The sequence below is a fragment of the Anarhichas minor genome, unplaced genomic scaffold (genome assembly GCF_050575085.1).
Source record: "Anarhichas minor isolate MPS153535 unplaced genomic scaffold, ASM5057508v1 ptg000028l, whole genome shotgun sequence".
NCBI classification, from domain to species: domain Eukaryota; kingdom Metazoa; phylum Chordata; class Actinopteri; order Perciformes; family Anarhichadidae; genus Anarhichas; species Anarhichas minor.
In genome coordinates, this window is record NW_027466474.1 from 3005381 (window position 1) to 3024785 (window position 19405).

The window sequence follows — 19405 nt, forward strand, 5'->3', positions numbered from 1 at the left end:
CTCTTGATTCACTTTGCATATCCGTTGATGTGAAACAACGGCCTTTCAACAAATGTTCTGTTATGTGTTGACTGTACAAGAATTCTTATTGAATTCTGAGTGGTGACGTTTTGTGGCTTCGCAACAGGCACTTGTACATTCAGCAAGTTTGAAAAGCCCAAACCTTTAGTGTCTGTTGTGTTGAGGCTGAAGCTGTGCAGCACATTCTCCTTTTCCCCGCTTAACAGCGAACTAAATTTGGAGGTGGTAGATACACTCCTACTTATTCTCTCTCTCTCTCTCTCACACCTACACACACACACACACACACACACACACACACACACACTCACAGTCCTTCTGAGATCCATCTGCTAGTGTTGAGATCTGCAGTAACAGCATGGGTGTGTCTCGTCTATTTTGCATGGGGGATTATTGGGGCCTGTTTGTTAATGCCTATTATGCCAAATTGTTGAATCTTGCTGCTTTAAAGGAAGTTGCCAGCTTCCATGAGGGCATGACTCTTTTTGCTGCTTATTTTTCTCACTGAAACAATGGAGTTAGAGACTTTATTTGTACACAAAATAGGTTAAGGATGCAGGAACAAGGAAGAATGAATGCCTATTGATAGATATAAAACAAACAAAACAAAGGCAGACCTGGATATGTCTTCATCCGAGGTTCATTTAAATCAGAGCCTATCGCATTATGGGGTCAAACACTGTCATCTTGACGCAGGTCAGTTGTGAAATCTTTATTTCCAGGAGAGCATGTGTGTAAAAGGTTTAAACAGGAATCGGTCTCCGGCTATTGACTGTGAACAGCCAGCACCGTTGTTCCCATAGTGACAGGAACTCTGTGTGCTGACAGATAATCAATAGCTGACCGTCCTCCACACCGAGCCCCGTGCCTCAGACATTTCATCAAGACGATCGGCGTGGCGGACTACGCTGCTGCTGCAGTAGAGAAAAGCTTCGGGCTTCCTCCCCTGTCCAAGGGTTAGAAACAGTACTAATGACTCCATAGATTTTATTTCAACGGTGCTGTAGTTTTTCAGTCTCTGCAGAATCTTTTTCTATTTCACATAATTGCACAAGGCTCTTGAAATATATAAATATATCTCGAACATATATCTTCATAAAGCCTGCAAGTGTGGTACATTTCTCCTGTGCATCTACGTAGGTGTAACGCAATATTGACTCCAGCCCTGCTGTTCGATGGCTTCACTGTGTTTTCCCCATAATTCTTTCCTCCAAAACCTCAATTTGCGGCGCAGTGGATGGGAGTTTTGCTGTTTGGCTCTTAGGAACCCCAAGAGTGTTTCCTGTGGGATTAGAAAGACATATGGTTGCTAATGGCGGCCTCAGTAACATTTTTATCAAGCCCCTGTGCCACGGACAACGCTGCCGTCTACCTGATCTATCGGGCTCTATTCATCACAGAATCGTGAATTGATCCCTGCTCGACAGCCAGAGAGCGGCTGGTGGCTACATACAGAATCACCATTGAAGGGATAAAACACATCTTTACCTTTTAACAATGAAAATGTCTTCTCTGCAATCCAAACTCTTGTTTTTTGCAGCTCAGCATGTTTTTCTTTTGTTGATGAAAGATTGTATTATGTTTTTTTCTTTTGCTATATTCCTAATGGAATGAAATATATTGAATTATTTTGCATCTTGCCAGCAACGAAATGCATTTGTGGTACAAGTATGAGAGACTAATTGTGTTTCCAGTCATTTCTTAGGGTTTTGCTTTGATTAGTGTGTGAGTAATAGGTTTTCTTTGTGCTGCTTCTGAGAGCATGGACTGAATCCCAAACAGCACTTGCATTCTGTCGGCATTGCGGTTGAGACTTTCGTTAACGAATGTCAATACTGTTGCACAACACTGGCTGTGTCGCTGCCAGTTTGAGATCTGTTTTGTGGTGCCACTCTCAGCAAATATCCGTTTTATATGGAGCTGAAAAGATCCGTTGATTATTTTGATCATCGATAAAGCGTTTCCATCATGCTAAACATCCACTGGTTCCAGCTTTAGATTTGATACTTTTCCTTATCATATATTTTAGTTTGGGTTTTCTGTTGGTCAGATAAAACAAACAGTTTGTGTACATCTCATACAGCTTGAGAGAAAAGTCAGCGGACTAATCGACAGTCATTATAGTCGTTAGTTGCAGTTTTTCTTTCGGTTGTGGCAAGAATACTGTGTTTGTGCTCATCAGGCTGCAGAGTGGTAGACAATCGTAGTGTATTCTATGCAGGCTAACTATTGCTGTTGGTTCATAAGAAAGACTTTTCTCATGCTTATCATTGTCATGAGACACAAGTAGAAAGTTGTACTTTTATGTGAACACCTTTTGTCAATAGCGTTGTTGTCAGAATATGCTCTGATGATGATGATGCAAATTGATTATATGTTATTTACTAATCAATGACGACATGTTGCAGTTGGGCTGTCAGTGGTATCAAGTATTAAAGTGCGTTCTGGCTTTCTGACTTCTCCCTCTCTTCTTTCCAGCCACAGCACACACTCATCGGAAGAGGAGGGATTTAATGACTCGAGCTTACTGGAAAACCTCCAAAGTAATCACGTAAGTAATGTCAGGGTTCCCCGCCACTTGCCTACAGTGAAGGCTGCTGTTTAGGACACGACTGAGAGCAATTCTGAATCTATTTGTCTGTGGTTGTTTGAGCTTTTCTTGCCGTTTTAAGTGGACCTTGATGATGTGGTAGACTTGTCATTGTGTGTCCTAAAACTGGTGAAAAGGACTTGATGTTTCATGGCATGATTTTTTTGTTTTGTGTGGATCAAAATCAAATGTTTCGATGGACAAATTGACTGAATTCACTTTAATAACTTTCATAAAGTTTGATTAAAATCGTGCTGAGGGATGGATAGCTATTGAGGCAGGCAAACAACCTGATTCACTCGGTCTGACAGGATGAAGACCTGCTTATTTGCTTTTTCACTGTAGGAAACTGAACTGCCGTAGAGGGATTTTATTAGTATGAACTTATGGATGTGAAGATTGCCCCAAAAAGTACTTAAGAAAATCAAATATTTAGTAGTTGTGCCTTTGTCTCAAAATATGGACTTTTACATGCGTTTGGGGAGCAGTAAAGGCCACCTGTGGTAATGAAATGGGTGAAAACTGTGATTGATTGGCTGGTTGAGTCACTCAGCTGCAGAACAGCGTGGGGGAGGCAGAATGTCACATCTAATTACGTAGAGCAGCACCGCCCAGGGAAAGTAGTAATCCCACTGTGATGTTTGCTTTGTTATGACAGCAGAATCTCTCCACACATTGAGTTTGTCCAGGATCTGCTTTAGTTTCTTATTGATAGCCCCGCACCCGCTGCTAATTATAGTGCATAACCAACCGCTGTTTCAAAAACACCGTCTATCTGGTAATGATTTCGCATTAAAATGCAATGTCATGTTTTTAAATTTATTGGAGATTAACTCTCAACAATGGCGCTGCTACTAAAGGAATAGTTTGTGAAATGCAGTAACTTCCTGAAGTCTCTGCAGTCTTGCAGTGATGACAAGACTCCAGGAAGTCACTAGCTATCTGTTTCCACTTGTTTTCAGTCTTTGTGCTAAGCTAAGCTAACTGGCTGCTGGCTGTATCTTCATATTTACTGCACAGACACGAGGGAGGTTTTGATCTCCTCAGAGAGTGCTTTTAAAAATGTTGAACTGTCTTTTGAATCTACAAGATGAACATTAACCTTCAAGCCGTCAGTGCTTCCCCTCACTCTTGTATGACACATAGATGCTAAATGAAACAATCCATTTCATTTAACACCTTGTGTTCTCACAGTTCAAACACTTTGTCCTCATTGCCGTCAGGATGCTTCTTACTTAAACATTGCTAATCCTTATCATTAACAACACTTTTGTGTCGCTGCAGGCTATTTGTAGGAGTAGTGTTGATACAGTGTTGAGGGGGATGGCAGTGCTGACAAAAATAAACATCCCCTCTGGTGTTTTTCATGTTCTCTTGAGTCACTGGACATGTTCTCCGCCTGCAGAGCCTCAGCATCCTTCGTTGGTGTTTGTTTGTTTGCTCGCTCGTCCGTCCGGGTGCTCTGCTTCATTTTCTCTTGACCCTTCAACTTTTTTACACACTGGCCATGTCTGAAGTGATGAGTGTCCGTCACTGTTGTCGTGACACAGATTACCCAGGAGTCAGTGGGGGCGATAGCTGGCAGCACAGTATTAGCTGTCACTTCTAATTGTGCCATCAGAGCAAAGCTCACAATGTGCCCTGTACTCTCCACCCCCCTGGATAGCAAACACACGATTATACGTCTATGCTTGTGAGGACCCTCATTGACATAATACATCCCTTATTTTAGACTATGAACCTAACCTCAAAGGAATAATTTCACACATTTGGAAATACAGTAAGTTAACTTGTATTCTTGCCGATAGTTGGATGAGACCATAGATGCCACTCTCATATTTGTCCGTTAAATATAAAGCTGGAGTCAGCAAATGGTTAGTTTAGCTTAGCATAAGGGGAGCAGCAAACAGTCAAATGTTGCCAAAATGTCGTTTCTTTCAAAAAAATGTCCTTACTCAGAGTCTAAAACTCCACTGGCTCCTCACAAAGACACACACACACACACACACACACACACACACACACACACACACACACACACACACACACACACACCGACATGTCCTTCAGAGGATACCTGTCAACCCAGACCAGATTAGCATGCTGCTAGGAGGCAGAGGGGCTCTCACAGCCACCTGGACTGTAATAGACTCTGTGTACTTTCATTTACAAGAATCCCTTTGATTTGCCCTCCCCCCTCCATTCATTTTCTCCTTTGTTCCCTGTTAGACATCTCTCATCAGAGTTGCCATGGCCAACAGAAAGAGCAAATTTAACAATGCCGTGTGTGTGTTTGTGTGTGCGCGTGTACAGAGCTTTTTGTTGAGAAGGGAAGAGAACAGCAGATGTTTTTGTGTAATAAGCAGTCAACAACGTACAGCATGTATTGTTACATCTGCTGTAGAGTATCTGTGTCACTGTAGGTTCATTGGGTCGTAACGTTGGTAGATAATACCGTGATCTTATTCTGCTATTGAACTAATTTTGAACAACAATCAGCTACTTGATTACTGTTTGCTGTATGATTCAGGCCCGGCGTGGCCCTGAAGGTAGCGGATATCTCTGCCTCACTAGAAGCTGGTGGTCCTGCAGCCTTAGACAGGAGCCTCGGCAGATGCCTGTCCGAGTGTAGCCCTCGGCTAGTTAGTCATACGTTTCCCCTCATTAATATAAAATGCCCTCAGTTTATAGGCTAGGCCTTTTTTTTTTTATTAACTGGAGCAAGTTTGTATTACATGCATGAGTACATGACTCTCTGTGGGATCCCACCAGCAGTCGTTAGTGCGGCCGGACCTGACTGGAGAATACTGGATCTGTTTCAGACAAACCCAAAGTTGTTGTTTTTTCACTACTGAATGTCACAACAACATATTTGTAACAGAGGAGTGAGGTTTTAAGTCAGTCATATGAGTTTTCAAAAGTTGTTTTACCGAATTAACAACAAAGTGATAAGTGGCCTTAAGCCTAATCCCTTTTGTTTAAACAGTTGTGCTTCGTAAAAAGTGAAATATTTTGTTGCCCCAATCTGTTCAGCTGTTCACTACTTTTTTACTAATAATAAAGTATTGATTTGTGGTCCACAATTTGGCTAAAAGATTGTCGGTGTGTATGCAAAACCCCATGAAACTACTCAGTGTGTCTCCCCAGCCTGATGGACAACATCGATAATGACATGGCATGTTTAGTGGTCAGAGAGCTTCACATTTCATGCGTTTGTGGTTTGGTACTCTGCAACACTAAATGGAGATGGTGGACTGTAGAGCAAGTCAAACGGTATTTAGAAATGTTCCCAAACAGTTATTGTTTGATTTGTTGCCTACTTGCTGGACTGGATTGGATGAACTGAACCGTCCTGATCTAGCAAACATCATGCGATATAAACACAGTACAAATACTGCCTGTAAAAATATGGCTGCACACTCAACACATGCAATAACTGTCTGTCGTAGCAGGTTGTGTTTGTCATCTCTGAGTCTGTCAAACTGTGCACTCTCCGTCTTTGCTCTCTCTTCCTTCAGTATCTTCGATGTCTTTCTAGTTGTTTTGTTTCTGTTTTGTTGTGACAGTTTTTATTAAAGAACATTAGAAATCAAAAGTGCCCTTTTCTACTTTCTGTAGCCTACAGCTGCTGTCATCCTGGACTTCATGACCATGATGGCCATCTGTCACACTGCAGTCCCTGAGCGCATAGATGGAGAAATAACCTACCAGGCTGCATCTCCAGGTAAATTACACCTTCATCAACACAGCTAGTGGAATACAGATTCTGTATTCACAGTATGCTGCCCTGGTATTACTCCATCGTATGATGTGTGTGCACACAGTATAATTTGGGACCTTTTTTATTGCCCAGACTTTGTCTGATGTCGGGGGGGCTCAAAAGAGAAAAACAAAAAACATTAATGAAATCAGGATGGCAAACAAGTCATCCTTTGTGAATCTTTAGTAGCTTGTGATCAAGACTAGATATTTTGGAAGCACATCATCAAAAGGGCTTGTCACTTACACTTGCAACGCTCATTGCCTTCAAGGTGGCACAAGTATCAACTCTGCAGAAACGGTTGCTTTCCTTGCCTGTAGATGGCGCTCAGCATCACATTTATCTGCAATTCCAAACTGCTGCAGCTGTTTTTTTTTTTGCTGCTCGGTGGCACAAGTTGAACTGAAAATGAATTTGCAAGTGCTGCAGCTGCGGGTGACACTGCCTGGACCTGGTCCCAGGTGCTTTCGATCAGCGAGGTTGTGCCCTTAGATATTTAATTTTCCATCTAGTGACCTCTGTGTCTTTGCAGCTGGAACACATCACTACAGCCTCCAGGTAGCAGTATTTCATCAAGACATTTATATAATCACCAGTGCAGGAGAGAGCCTGGAATTATATTAGAAAATGAAACATCCTGTTTACAGAATGCATGGTGTAGGCCACTTTGATATTTTGAGCCTCACTATGATCCCTGATGAGACACCCACCAATCAAGAAATCAGTGCCATTAGATGAAAAGAAAAATTAACTACTGAAACTCTCAAAATTTGGTGCCTTTTGTATTTGACAAGAATGACTGCAGCTTAAGGCATTTGCACAATGGCCTACCCCCTAGACACTGTGGTTGCCCCAGCAGCACTGTGTACATTTCCTGAAAATAAGGACCATCCTAATGAACTCTGAAAATGTCACGAAGCTTAAAGGCTCAACGCTGTGATTCAAATGTGAACTAATAAGTAGCTCTCATGGGAAAAAAACAATAACACACAAGCTTATGTTGTTGCCAAATTGATTGACAAGCCTTTCAGTATATTAACACATACTAAGCTGAGTAAATGAGAGGTGTGTCCTGATGTTTCAGGACTCGGTTATGTTTGTAAGCGCAGATGTAAAACAGGCTAACCCCCTATATTCAGTTCAATACAGAAACAATAAATGCACACATGATGAACACATATTGATTTGCTAAAAGTGTTTTTATAACTACTGTATAAGGCAATACTGCTGCTTTTCAGCTCACATTTTGCTCTTGATAAGAGAGATGACCTTTTTTTTTTTGCCTGATTGCTTAAAAACAATCATGGTCCTATGGCGCTTTGGGGTTTGAAGCAAAGCGGGGAATAGCTGCAAAGAGAAGGGTAGTTAAGTGAACTGTAAAAAACAAGCTGAGAGCTTTTTCTCGCCCTGCAGCATCCTCATGCAAGCTGTAGCATCAGCTACCTGATCCACAGCTCTCAGTCACTGCCCGCATTGTGAAAACGTGTCGATGAACTAGTTTCATGCACATAATGTGAACATGGTTTCTTATCATGAATGTCAGGTTCGAGTTCCAGGTGTTCTTGAGACAGCACTGTTTTGTATCGGTGTGTATCTGTAACACTTTGTTGTTGTTGTTTTCTTGCTGTCCAGATGAAGGAGCTCTGGTGAGAGCAGCACAAACCCTTGGCTTTGTGTTTTCTGGTAGAACCCCAGACAGCGTCATTGTGCAAATGGTAAGCTGGACAAGACGTTTCATGAAAGGCATGCAAGCTGTTGTACTCATTAATTGGATTCACTACACAACTACACATTACTGGTACGCTGCAAGATTTTTGGCCTTTTGGCCTTTTTTTAATGTTTATTCATCAAAGGAATGGTTCAAAAGTTTGGAAATACGCTTATTTTCTCTCTTGCCGAGTGTTGGACGATCAGATCGATGCCACTCTCACGTCTGTACAATAACTATGAAGCTACAGCCGGCAGCTGGTGTTCTCAGTTAGCCCAAGTAAAACACTGAATTGTTGTTTTTAGACTTGCACTTTAGAATGCTTTGAGGTTGTGGCAGAGTTTGATGCTTTAGGACAGACCTATAGCTGTTTCTCTTGTTTCCAGTCTTTATGTGAAGCCATGCTAACAGACTCCTGGCTCCATCTACATGACATAAGATAAACCTGTATTGATCCCCACAGGGGGAATACATTTGTTGAAGCAGTATAAATAGCTCAGATTTATTATATTCTTTTGAGGATTGTACCATTGAGATTTCAAATCTCTTTTTCAAGGGAGTCCTGGCCAAGACAGTTTCACACATAAAAGCACAAATAACAGACATTTCCCATAAAAGAGACAAATAACAGACTTTAAAATGGCATCAAATTACGTCAACCAATGAATTTGCAGTGTTGATCAGTAACGGAACAAGTACATTCAGTGGTCAAACAGTCCGTAATCCTGTTTTTAAAGACTTGCGTGCTTGTAAAATAATAAGATCTCAGAGAGATGAAGAAAATAATATACATAAATAATAAGAGGTCTATAGAGAAATAAGAATAAGAAAACTATACATAAGCATATTTAAGGATAAGTGACCGGGCATGAGCAGAGTCATGCATGGATACTGTACAGAAAAGAGTGATGTTGAGCTTGTCCTTTAACCACACTGCACATCCTGATTCATTTTGCTATGAAGTTCTACAATCTGTAGAATATCTTTCGCAGTTACTTAAGTAAATAATTGACTATTTTTCTGTATTTGGCAGTCCTTGGATTAAAAGTGATATGCATGATGGCAAAGAGAACTCAGCCTTTACATCCAGAGCTGATGCAGTGTGTCCTCTCTAAGCTCAGGTCACTCATCCCGTTGTCCCTTTAATTGGCTAACCCGATGATTGCACTCAAGGAGGCGGAGGCAGAAAGGCCAAAACCATTTTCAAATTATGTTTTCCTCTGCCGGGAACATCTTGTCTCCAAAATGTTTGTCCAATTTCTTAACCTTTATTAGGCCTTCTTAAGCTCTCAGCATCTATTTAATCACTCTGTCTTGTACCTCGCAGTCTCAACCATTAAGGAAGTTAATTGAATTTTGCCTTGTACTTCTCCCTCCACCAGCTCAATGCTGGCAACAGATAAACACATTTAAAGTGAAATTAAGGCTGATTTGAGTCTGGTGGCTTGTGCTACTTAAGATAAGTTGTCTCTCCGAAGACGACTGGTGGAGATGTGTCCTTTTGAGGTACGTTAACATGTCTGTCTCTTTGGTTTTAGCCTGGAACAGAGGAGAGATACGAACTACTTCATGTGCTGGAGTTTACAAGGTAAACTACTGATAACAGCATTATTATTTTCATTAGTTATTATGTGTAAAAGTGTTGTATCATGTAGTTTGTTGCTAATAGGTGTACATTAAATATTGTATTTACTCTATGAACCTCAAAAGAATTGTATGATGTCAGAGTTCATCATCTTCCTGTGTCCCTAATGATGTGTACTAATAATTGTGTGACCGAGGTGTGATGTCTTGTTAGCCACCACTGTGATTTCTACTTTTAGCCCAAACAGTACGTGATCATTTGGCTGTACTACCACCTTGTAATTCGATTTCTCTGACTTGCTTTCTCTCCTGATTCCACCTTCTTCTCTCTTTCTTTCCTTTTTCTCTCACAGCACGAGGAAGAGGATGTCAGTCATCATGCGCACCCCATCTGGGAAGATCCGCCTCTACTGCAAAGGAGCGGTGAGTGTCTGTCTCTCTCCATGGCAACGCATGACAGCTCATCACCGCGCACACACACACACACAAGTGTTGAACACTCTCCTCCCTTTATTGCCTCTCGCTCTTGTCGGGAATTGTTTTCAATGAGCAGCAGTGTAAAGCGAGATCGCCATAATTCACAGATGTATCTCCGCAAAATAAAGGTTAGACAAAGATTGTATTCCACAGGAAGGCAGTCAGCTACCAAACCAGCCTCATTCCACAGTTACATAAGTACATTCAGTAGAAAATGATCATTTTTGTTGCAATTTTAATGATTGGGGAACATGTTGCTCTAGATTCTGCTATGAGTTGGCCTAGTAAAGCTTTTCAAAGCCTAAGGTTATAATATTTTTACACAATGAGTCACTCAGAATGTTTTTGTTATATACACTTGATTATTATTCTATTAATATAGCACTTTAAAACCAAAGAGGTTTTGCACCAAAGTGCTTCACAAAGACATCAAAAACAAGATAAATACGAAACGAATGCTGTCGTTTTCCTAATTTTCTCAATCCAGGTTTTGTGCTTGTTTGATTTTTAAGTTGAGTTTTTGTTTTCATTTGGCACTATTTTTATTTTGTGATAATTTCAACAAGGATATTTGTTAAATGCACAAAAAGTAATTAGCAGGATTAGCACTAATGTTCGATTTTAGTTTGATGCGAAACTCTTAAATGATTGGGCTTTTCAATGTAATTAAAACACATTACTCGCAGAATAATTTATCCGTTACAGGATCCAGATACAATTGTAGTGGATTTATTAATTCCCCTGTAAGTATCTGCTTTTTAAGCGTATGATTACGTCAGTACATAAAGCTATGTACTGAAACACAAACAACAGAAAACCGAAAGGGCTAGATCCGACCTGAGAACACCCATTTGTGCAGTAGCTCAAGTCCAGGAGGTTCCTTTTTTTTCCACTCTGGGTATCAATAACCAATGCGTGTTTGTCTCCCTTCAGGACACGGTGATCTATGACCGCTTGGCGGACAGCTCGAGGTACAAAGAGATCACGTTGAAGCACCTGGAACAGTTTGCCACTGAGGGTGAGTGGACAAACATCGCCCCCTGTCTGCCAACAGAAAAACCTCTCTTAAGATGCTTCAAATTTAAGGGCTTGCAGCATTTCTGTCTGGTCATTATCACCACTTGATCATCAGAAGCTGCAGCAGAAGAAGTAGTTTTCTTTCCCTTAGAGCTTAACCTCATGCGTCACTACTTGAAGAACAGTAAATCCTAATATGAGTATGTTGAAGTATTTTTAATCTAACGCAGTGGAGCTGAAAGAAGCTGCACCAGAGACTCTCCTTTAAGTTCATACTGCCCCCTTGTGAGACACCAGCAAAATGATGTCATTTGGAATATTTGATGTAGGCTAAATATAGCATATGGGACAGATTGTGAAGATCTTTGGAGAGGCGTGAAAGAAATATAACGTCCTTTATCCTTCTGACAGGAAGAATGAACTATTAATAACAACGTATTTGATCTTTCTTGAATATCATTTGCATTGAACATATAACGCCTATTGTTATATACGTCTTAATTCTATTCAGATATTTGGAGTTCCAACTAAAAACACAATTACTGATATGATAGACTGCACAGACATTATATAAATGTTCATTAAATCCACGTATTTATCTGGCTTTGAATACAAGGCGCATATATATATATATATATATATAATGGCCAGAAATGTATAGAAAAGCTTAAGGGGATAGTTTTGGGGTCTTATGAGGTACGTATCCATAGTCAGTGTGTTGGCTATCGTGAGAATCCAGGTCCCGTCCACAGCAGTGCATTCCTTTGCTAGTCCTTCTGTCTGCCTCTCCAAACTTGGGGCGTGCTGAATGACATCTTCTGTAGTTAATACACTGACTATGGATAAGAACCTCATCCAAAAAAATCTGAACCACCCCTTTAAAATGTCAATGTTTTGACCCAGGTGTTGATGCTGTTTTCCTCTTCCAGGCCTTCGCACCCTGTGCTTTGCAGTGACAGACGTCAGTGAGTCGTCCTATCAGCAGTGGCTGGAGATCCACCACAGAGCCTGCACTTCCCTGCAGAACAGATCCCTGAAACTGGAGGAGAGCTATGAACTGATAGAGAAGGTTTGTCTTTGTGTGGTTTCAGTTCCTGATGCCATGACTTCCTGTTATGTTCCCTAAACTAGTCCTACCATCACATAATTCATTGTGAAATGCAAGTGAGAGGCAATCTTTCTTTATCTGTTTTTTTTGATAGGAGTCTATTCTTTGCAGAAAAATCAGCCTGGGCATAAACTCAAGGCCTCCTGTGTAACTAATGGGGTCATTGTGATTACACCTGGGAAAGTGAAAAAAGTAAAAAAAAAAAGAAATGTGTTTGTGTGAGAGATTTGAGGTTTCACTAGCAGGTATAATTGGTTTTCTGTGAGGTTGGTTTGTGTGGAAACGTTAGTCAAACACAGGAAGCCACAGTCGTAAATCAACCACTTGGCGTGTTCTTCATGGCTGCCCAAAACAAATGGAGGCAATAAATCATGAAATAAACATAAAAGCTTTCAGAGGGAAAAAACGTAATGTGCATTGCTTAATGGGCAGAGTGTGGCACCGACGCTGCCAGGGTTTGAGGTTCATTGCTGCTCAGGGCCACCCATGTTAAGAAATGCTCACGGTAACGCCACACGGGGGCACAATGGAGTTGCAGGGAAACTTCAAAGACGGAGACGTTACTCCTTCATCACCTCACAAACAAAAAGCTCCAGTGTGTGATTATTGTGTAAGAAAATGTTAAGATGTGATAAACATATTATTCAACCTTGATAGGAGCTAGATAGTGATAAAAAAAGAAAGAAAAAAACATGAATTCCTTTGTTATTGCGTTCTGAACTGAGAAGCTATTGTACTTCTTTGATACCTAATCCTTCCATTGCTTGCTACTCTGAATGATAATTGATGGTTTCCATTAATTGGTGTGATTATCATATTCCCTGAATCATCCTTTAACAGAGTTTCCTTCTCTCATATTACTACAGTATGTTCCAAAGTGCGTACATGTGAAGTAAACTGTTCCAGTTATTGACGGAAACGTTTCTTATGAACTTCACTGATTGGTTTAAGCTTGGATCCATTATTTCTGGTCTACTTGCAATTCAGCTCAACCGACTACTGCTACTAAAGACCATCAGAGGGCCAGTGTTCAATGCAACAGATATAAACTGCTAGTCTCCTCATTTGGCAAAGTTATAACTTCTCCTATTCTTAACATCAGGGGCAGAGTAGAGAAGTACTGACTCTCCACAGCGTCTGGTGAATTCAGAGGTGAACAGACCCTCTACCGGCGTTTGGCTATACACTGGTGTTATGGTCCCACCCTGGCTTAGGGGTTGAAACCCTGATCCAAGAGGTTCTTGTATCATAATCCACAAAGAGTGTCTTTAACAACAGGAACAACAAAACAATTCCACATGAAACCGGCAAATGAGGACTCATCAGCTGTAGTCATGTTCTTCCCCAGGCAGTTTCCCGTGCTGTGTGGTAAAAAAGATGATTAGAGAGGACGGAGCTACAGATGTATAGGCAGCAGGGCTCAGGTCACAACTTAAAGAGCTTCCCCTGCCTTTCCTCTGCTGCTGGCTCCTGTCTCCAATCAACCCTGGGTCTTGTCAAATCTTTGGCCCTGTGACGGTACCATACGAGTTCACAACCAGCCCCAAACAACCACCAAGGTTCCTGGGAACAACACCCGCAGTAGTCTGTGGGTCATTTCTCTCACACACACACACACACACACACACACACACACACACACACACACACATACAGACAGGCACAGTGACGAGTCCAAAACCTCTCAAGCCTGTGGTGGTTTTTCTGAGTGATAAACGAGAGCAGCTGATGAAGGGAAAAACAGTCTGAGTGAGTGACACAATCCCGGCCCACATGTTTCTCTGACACATGACGTTTTAAAGGCCTTCCTCTGTTGCGACCACCACTTGCTGACTTTTTATTTATTTTATTTTTTTATAAAGAAATTGTTTTCTGTCTTTTGCTCTTTTCTGGTGTAGAACCTGCAGCTGCTCGGGGCCACAGCGATAGAGGACAAGCTCCAGGATAAGGTGCCTGAGACCATTGAGACTTTGATGAAAGCGGACATCAAGATCTGGATCCTGACGGGGGACAAACAGGAAACAGCCATTAACATTGGTAAGAGTCAGACGTGCAAAGTTAGGAGACTCACAAGGGGCCAAGATATCAGGATCTTTTTTAGTCTCTAGTATGCTCCAAAAACACTGGATCCTACATGTAGTAATAATAATACAACTCAATTGCATGATCATTAGACCCCTCCTGCCTCCTAAATGCCCACTTTTGTCAAACTCTACACCTCCTGCCGGTAAAGCAGGCTCAAAGGTAAACAAAGATTTAGTCCAGTAAACTGTTCTTCATGTGTAAAATTGGTGGTGTGCGCCTTTAATGTAAAAATAATTAGCATTAAAGATTGCCTGCATCCACATACTCCCATTAATATTTGTGCACCCCGACAAGCCCTGCTTGAGTTCTCGGTATCAAACCAAGTGGAAAGTCACTGGTGAACCTGATCTGCGTTGTTCACCAGCCTCTTACAGGTACCCCAGTCAGTCCTGTGGTCGTTCTTCACCAAAGCAAGACAAGCTGAATGCTTCTCTGTCACACATATCTAGCAAAAGCATCTGTCGCAGAATGCCAGATGATGTATGAGCACACTGCACTGACATGAAATAAATAACATTGCGTATGTACACAAGGAGGCAGCTCTCAGGTATCTGGTTCCCCCAGAGGTTTTAGCCTCGCAGATGTTAGCAGAGAGGTGAATGAGTGAAAATGTCTGGTCCGCTAGATTCAGTTCAGTTTCCTTAATTGTACATAATACTACAAGTGGATCTACCTTGAATACAGCCTACATTTAAACACGGAACCCAGAAAAATAGATATGAAAAGTACCTCCGTTTGTGGCTCTACCTACCACTGTGGCCTGACTGAATCAGCCCTTTGTGCCCACCGTGCCCAGATGTGAGGCAGCTCCGCAGAAGCACATGCTCACTAGAAGTATTTTTACAGGACCGCCGTTTAACTATGTTGCTCTGTAAAATCTCTGCTGAATATTGACTTTGTTTTTTTACTATTTTCCTCTCTGAAAGACGATCCCCATTGCCATGGGTTAATTGTGCAAGTTTTGCCACATTTGACTGATGAATTTGGCCCATCACATTTAGGCGTTTCCAGGTGGCCTGAACCACCCAAATGCCACACTTAGTGTAGGATATTGGGCTTAAATGTAGTGGAGGTCACTTATTCTCACAAATGAACTAAATTGAAGCACGGCAGATGCGTTTGATCTGAAGCTGTAAAGACTTGTCATTGTTTCAGTTTGTTCCTAGTCCTGAACGCTCATGACTTAGTAATGTACAGTAACTACACTGACACTTAGTGTCTGGCCACCGGAGGAAAGAGCCATGTTTGCTCTGAGAAGTGCTGTGAGTTGTTTGTTGAGGGGAGTTAAACATATGTAATGCTTAGGACAGGTCAGAACCAGAATTCAGTGCAAGGAAAGTGCCCGCTCTTCAGCTTTTTGGGAAATACAACACAGTTTAATGAAGGTATTGCAGATGAGAAGCACATAAACAATGAGCAGAGAGACACACAACCCCTTATCTTTCCACAGAAGTATACCTTCCCAACTTCACCTTTTGCAGTCAGTATTATCATGTCCCCATTCTTTCTTCCTCCCAAAATCTAGAGTTCCCTCTGTAGCCAAACATTGTGTCTTTACTTTAATTGTTGCTCCTGTTGCAACAATTGAGATAACCGTGACTCGAGTGTCCCGGTTACACATTCCTCGAGTCCTGTGGGAGCAGTGTTTAGTTCCGCCTGAGATGGAGAAAGGCCAGGAATCCAACTTTCTCTGGTAAAATAAAAAAAGGGCAGTTTGGCCACAGCCAAATGAGCTTAAGGTAAACACATTAAGCGGAAGGGCTGTGGCAGGAACTGACAAGGGGGAAGGGAGTAGGGACAGTGTTGAGATGGGGAGACATTTCCCTCACATTGGCAATTTTTTGGACGTTTGCACCTTTGCATTTAAGAAAACAATCTGCCAGACCCAGACCCCAACCGTGTTTGGTTTTGACTCGGGAGGTGAAACCCTCATTTCCTCATGCAAGGCCCCTTCTGCGTGTACTCTGTGTGCATTATTGTGTTTGAGTGTGGCTGTTTTTGTGTGTTTTGTGCACAATCGTATCAAAGTTTCACTCACAGAAAATGCCACCCATATATTCACAAAACATGGTCTTTGTGGTAACCCCCTTAAAGACACTAAAATCTCTTTCCAGACAGGAGCAAAGTGTTGAAGCCCACAAATATTCATGTGGTTATGCCACAGATGGCAGCCTTTTCATACAGCCACAGTTTTCAACATTTCTGTTTTCCCCAACGGGAGGCTCCCTCTACCACCTTGCTGGTGACCCAGAGCATCTGTCCCAGCCAAGAGCTGCGGGGAACGCTCCCCAGAGAGCCATGTTTGGTAACTCAGAGTTGTAACTGCCTGTTAAAACAGGAAACTGACAAACTCTTGTAAACCAAACTCATTAGTCATGTCCCGAGACACAGGCTCTGAGCTGTAACATTTTAATTGGTGTCCCTTAAAATGTTGCCACATATTGTAGTGCCCCTTATTTGTTTTCTTCTTTTATTAAAATGTTTTGTTTTAATCTCTCTGTGTGTGTGTGTGTGTGTGTGTGTGTGTGTGTGTGTGTGTGTGTGTGTGTGTGTGTGTGTGTGTGTGTGTGTGTGTGTGTGTGTGTGTGTGTGTGTGTGTGTGTGTGTGTGTGTGTGTGTGTGTGAGCCCTAAGCACATAAGTTGTCAAGCTAAAGGGGGTTATTGAATCTAAATTAAACTAATTTTCTTCTTTTATTAAAATGTTTTGTTTTAATCTCTCTCTGTGTGTGTGTGTGTGCGCGTGTGTGTGAGTCCTAAGCACATAAGTTGTCAAGCTAAAGGGGGTTATTGAATCTAAATTAAACTACAGTTTGAAGTCATAATAGAATTAATTTAAGTATTTCCTTCCTACCGACGTGCTTACTTTCCAGTCTTTTCAAGTCTAATTTCTAAATTTGCATCAAACGTATAATTTAATTTTCTTGTTTTTCTGTTTTTTTTGTAGGACATTCCTGCAAACTACTGACCAAGAACATGGGCCTGCTCGTGATCAATGAAGACACTCTTGATGTGAGTTTCTTTGTATTTTTGTACTTATCCACAAATTAACTTCCATGCATACAGAATTGAAAAACTCACCAAAGAACATGAAACTCTTTATTTATTTTTTTTATTTTTTTGGGTCGTCGTTCAATCAATCAATTTCCAATTTCCAATCCACATGTCCTTGTAAAGACGTGCATGCATGCTTCTCCCAGTATTTTCAGAATATCTGACTATCATACAAACGCACTTAATTGATACACTATGTATCGACAGTAATTCCCATGTCCCCTTTGTACATTCTCTGCAAATTATATCTGTGTTTGCTACATAAGCAGCAAAGATGCATTAGAGGTCAAGACTAATAAATCAATACAAATAATAAATAAAAGGGTGAATACATGACATCATGACGACATCCTTGAGTATAACAATCCCCTGATGTCATCACCCAATCCCTGTGAAAAATACTCTTGAACCTGAAAGGTTGAAGCCACAGGGAGCCTTCCAACACTCAGAGCCACCACACATCACAAATCTGCCTTTAACATCTTTAAGACACCCTGCAGAGAAGTCTGTTGACCCCCCCGGCAGGAGGGCCTTGTCTGTTGTTTCTGAGATTGAAAAGGGCAAGTCCCTGCATTTCCTGCAGGAGAAAGCTAAGCAGAGGAGGCCACAGATGGAGGAGAAACCCGACTGGGTTTAGTCTGTCGGACAGGAATGAAGGAATGGTGAGAAGAAGCGGGTGAGGGAGGAAGGGGGGGGTGGTGATGACGGACGGCCTTCACTCTGTCACCCGGTCGTTAAGCGTGATAAATGAAGTCGAGGTAGAAATTTGGGGTCGGTGCATTCATAAAGCACGCCGACCGGCGCTTTGAAATGTCAGCTCTCATTCCCCTGTGGTTGAACAGATGCTTACATAAGGCAGTTTGTTAAAACGCAAAGGGAGAAACCTCTCCACCAAAGACTGAGGACGCCCAGTGAGCGGAGGACCAGGCGGCAGGGCTGGTAGCTCTGAGCGCTCTTGTGCTGCGAAAGAGAGTAATTGGAGCATGTCTTCCCTCTTTGCTGTGTTTAGAAATGTTTATCAAAGCGAGGACAAAGTTTTTGACATCCTCTGTACTAAATCTTACTAGAAGTGAAATTCCCAAAGTGAAACTTGGTCTCAAAGGTAGGATTAGGTCATTTTGAGCAGCTTTGTCTTCCAGTCGTGGTGTTTAATCATGTGAAGAGCTAACGGCACTTATTGAGCATTAGTATATTCATCTTTATTAAGTACAGTCACAGATAGATGAGGCTTATTATTTTCATTTTTGAATAGAAAAGGTTATTCGTCTGTGTTTTGATTATTACAAAACGCTGACAAACAGATCAGAAAATCAACAATATATAAGTCCAAGTGAAAGTTGGATGGGAAAATCATGATTTATAACGCAAACACACTCTCAGGTGTCTTCTCAGTGAGCTGCCGGTCATTAAAGTGACAGAAAAGCATGAGTCCACACACTTCTAACTGAGCTGGAAGGTCCCCTTTGTGGGTGGGTCCAAGTCTATAAGACAAATGATGACAATACATCCATACAAACGTCCAGATTCCACATCACGAGTGTCACGTCCTGTTGGCTGTATCACTCAAGGGTCTATATCAACAATAGAGCTCAGTCTTTATGGGAAGCTCTTGTGGATTTGTGAATGGACAGCACATACCAATTCCAAAGCCAAACAGTAGCTAGTCACATAGGCTAAACTGGTCATTATAGCCATAACAAAGAGGCTTTAGGAGGAGACATGTAGCATTAGCGCTAAAATTCCTCAGTGGAAATTAGGGGAGAAATGGCCGCCCTAGTTGAGGGAAATGGTCAACTTTGCTTCTGTGTTGAAGAGGTTCTGCCCCAAACAGAGTGAATTCTTTCTCACACATGGTATACTGGCTTATACAAAGCACTCACACTGAGATGTCATCTGAAATCACTCTGTTAACTGAGATGGAGAGGATAAAATGTTTTGCTCTGTGGTAAAATACAGAAATCACAACCTGACCTGTGCTTCTCTCTGTCACACACACACACACA

The 19405-nt window shown here is 41.6% G+C and overlaps 1 protein-coding gene across 4 annotated transcripts in view; it reads left to right on the plus strand.

Moving 5' to 3' along the window:
- The window catches only part of atp8a1 (ATPase phospholipid transporting 8A1), a 94542-nt gene that overhangs the window by 40463 nt on the left and 34674 nt on the right, over positions 1-19405 (plus strand). For all 4 annotated transcript variants that reach the window (XM_076103933.1, XM_076103934.1, XM_076103931.1 and 1 more), the window contains 9 exons: positions 2500-2572; positions 6230-6335; positions 8004-8086; positions 9618-9667; positions 10017-10086; positions 11074-11158; positions 12087-12226; positions 14164-14302; positions 17296-17360. In XM_076103933.1, the coding sequence (XP_075960048.1) occupies positions 2500-2572; positions 6230-6335; positions 8004-8086; positions 9618-9667; positions 10017-10086; positions 11074-11158; positions 12087-12226; positions 14164-14302; positions 17296-17360 (811 nt within the window). The remainder of the gene's footprint in view (positions 1-2499; positions 2573-6229; positions 6336-8003; positions 8087-9617; positions 9668-10016; positions 10087-11073; positions 11159-12086; positions 12227-14163; positions 14303-17295; positions 17361-19405) is intronic.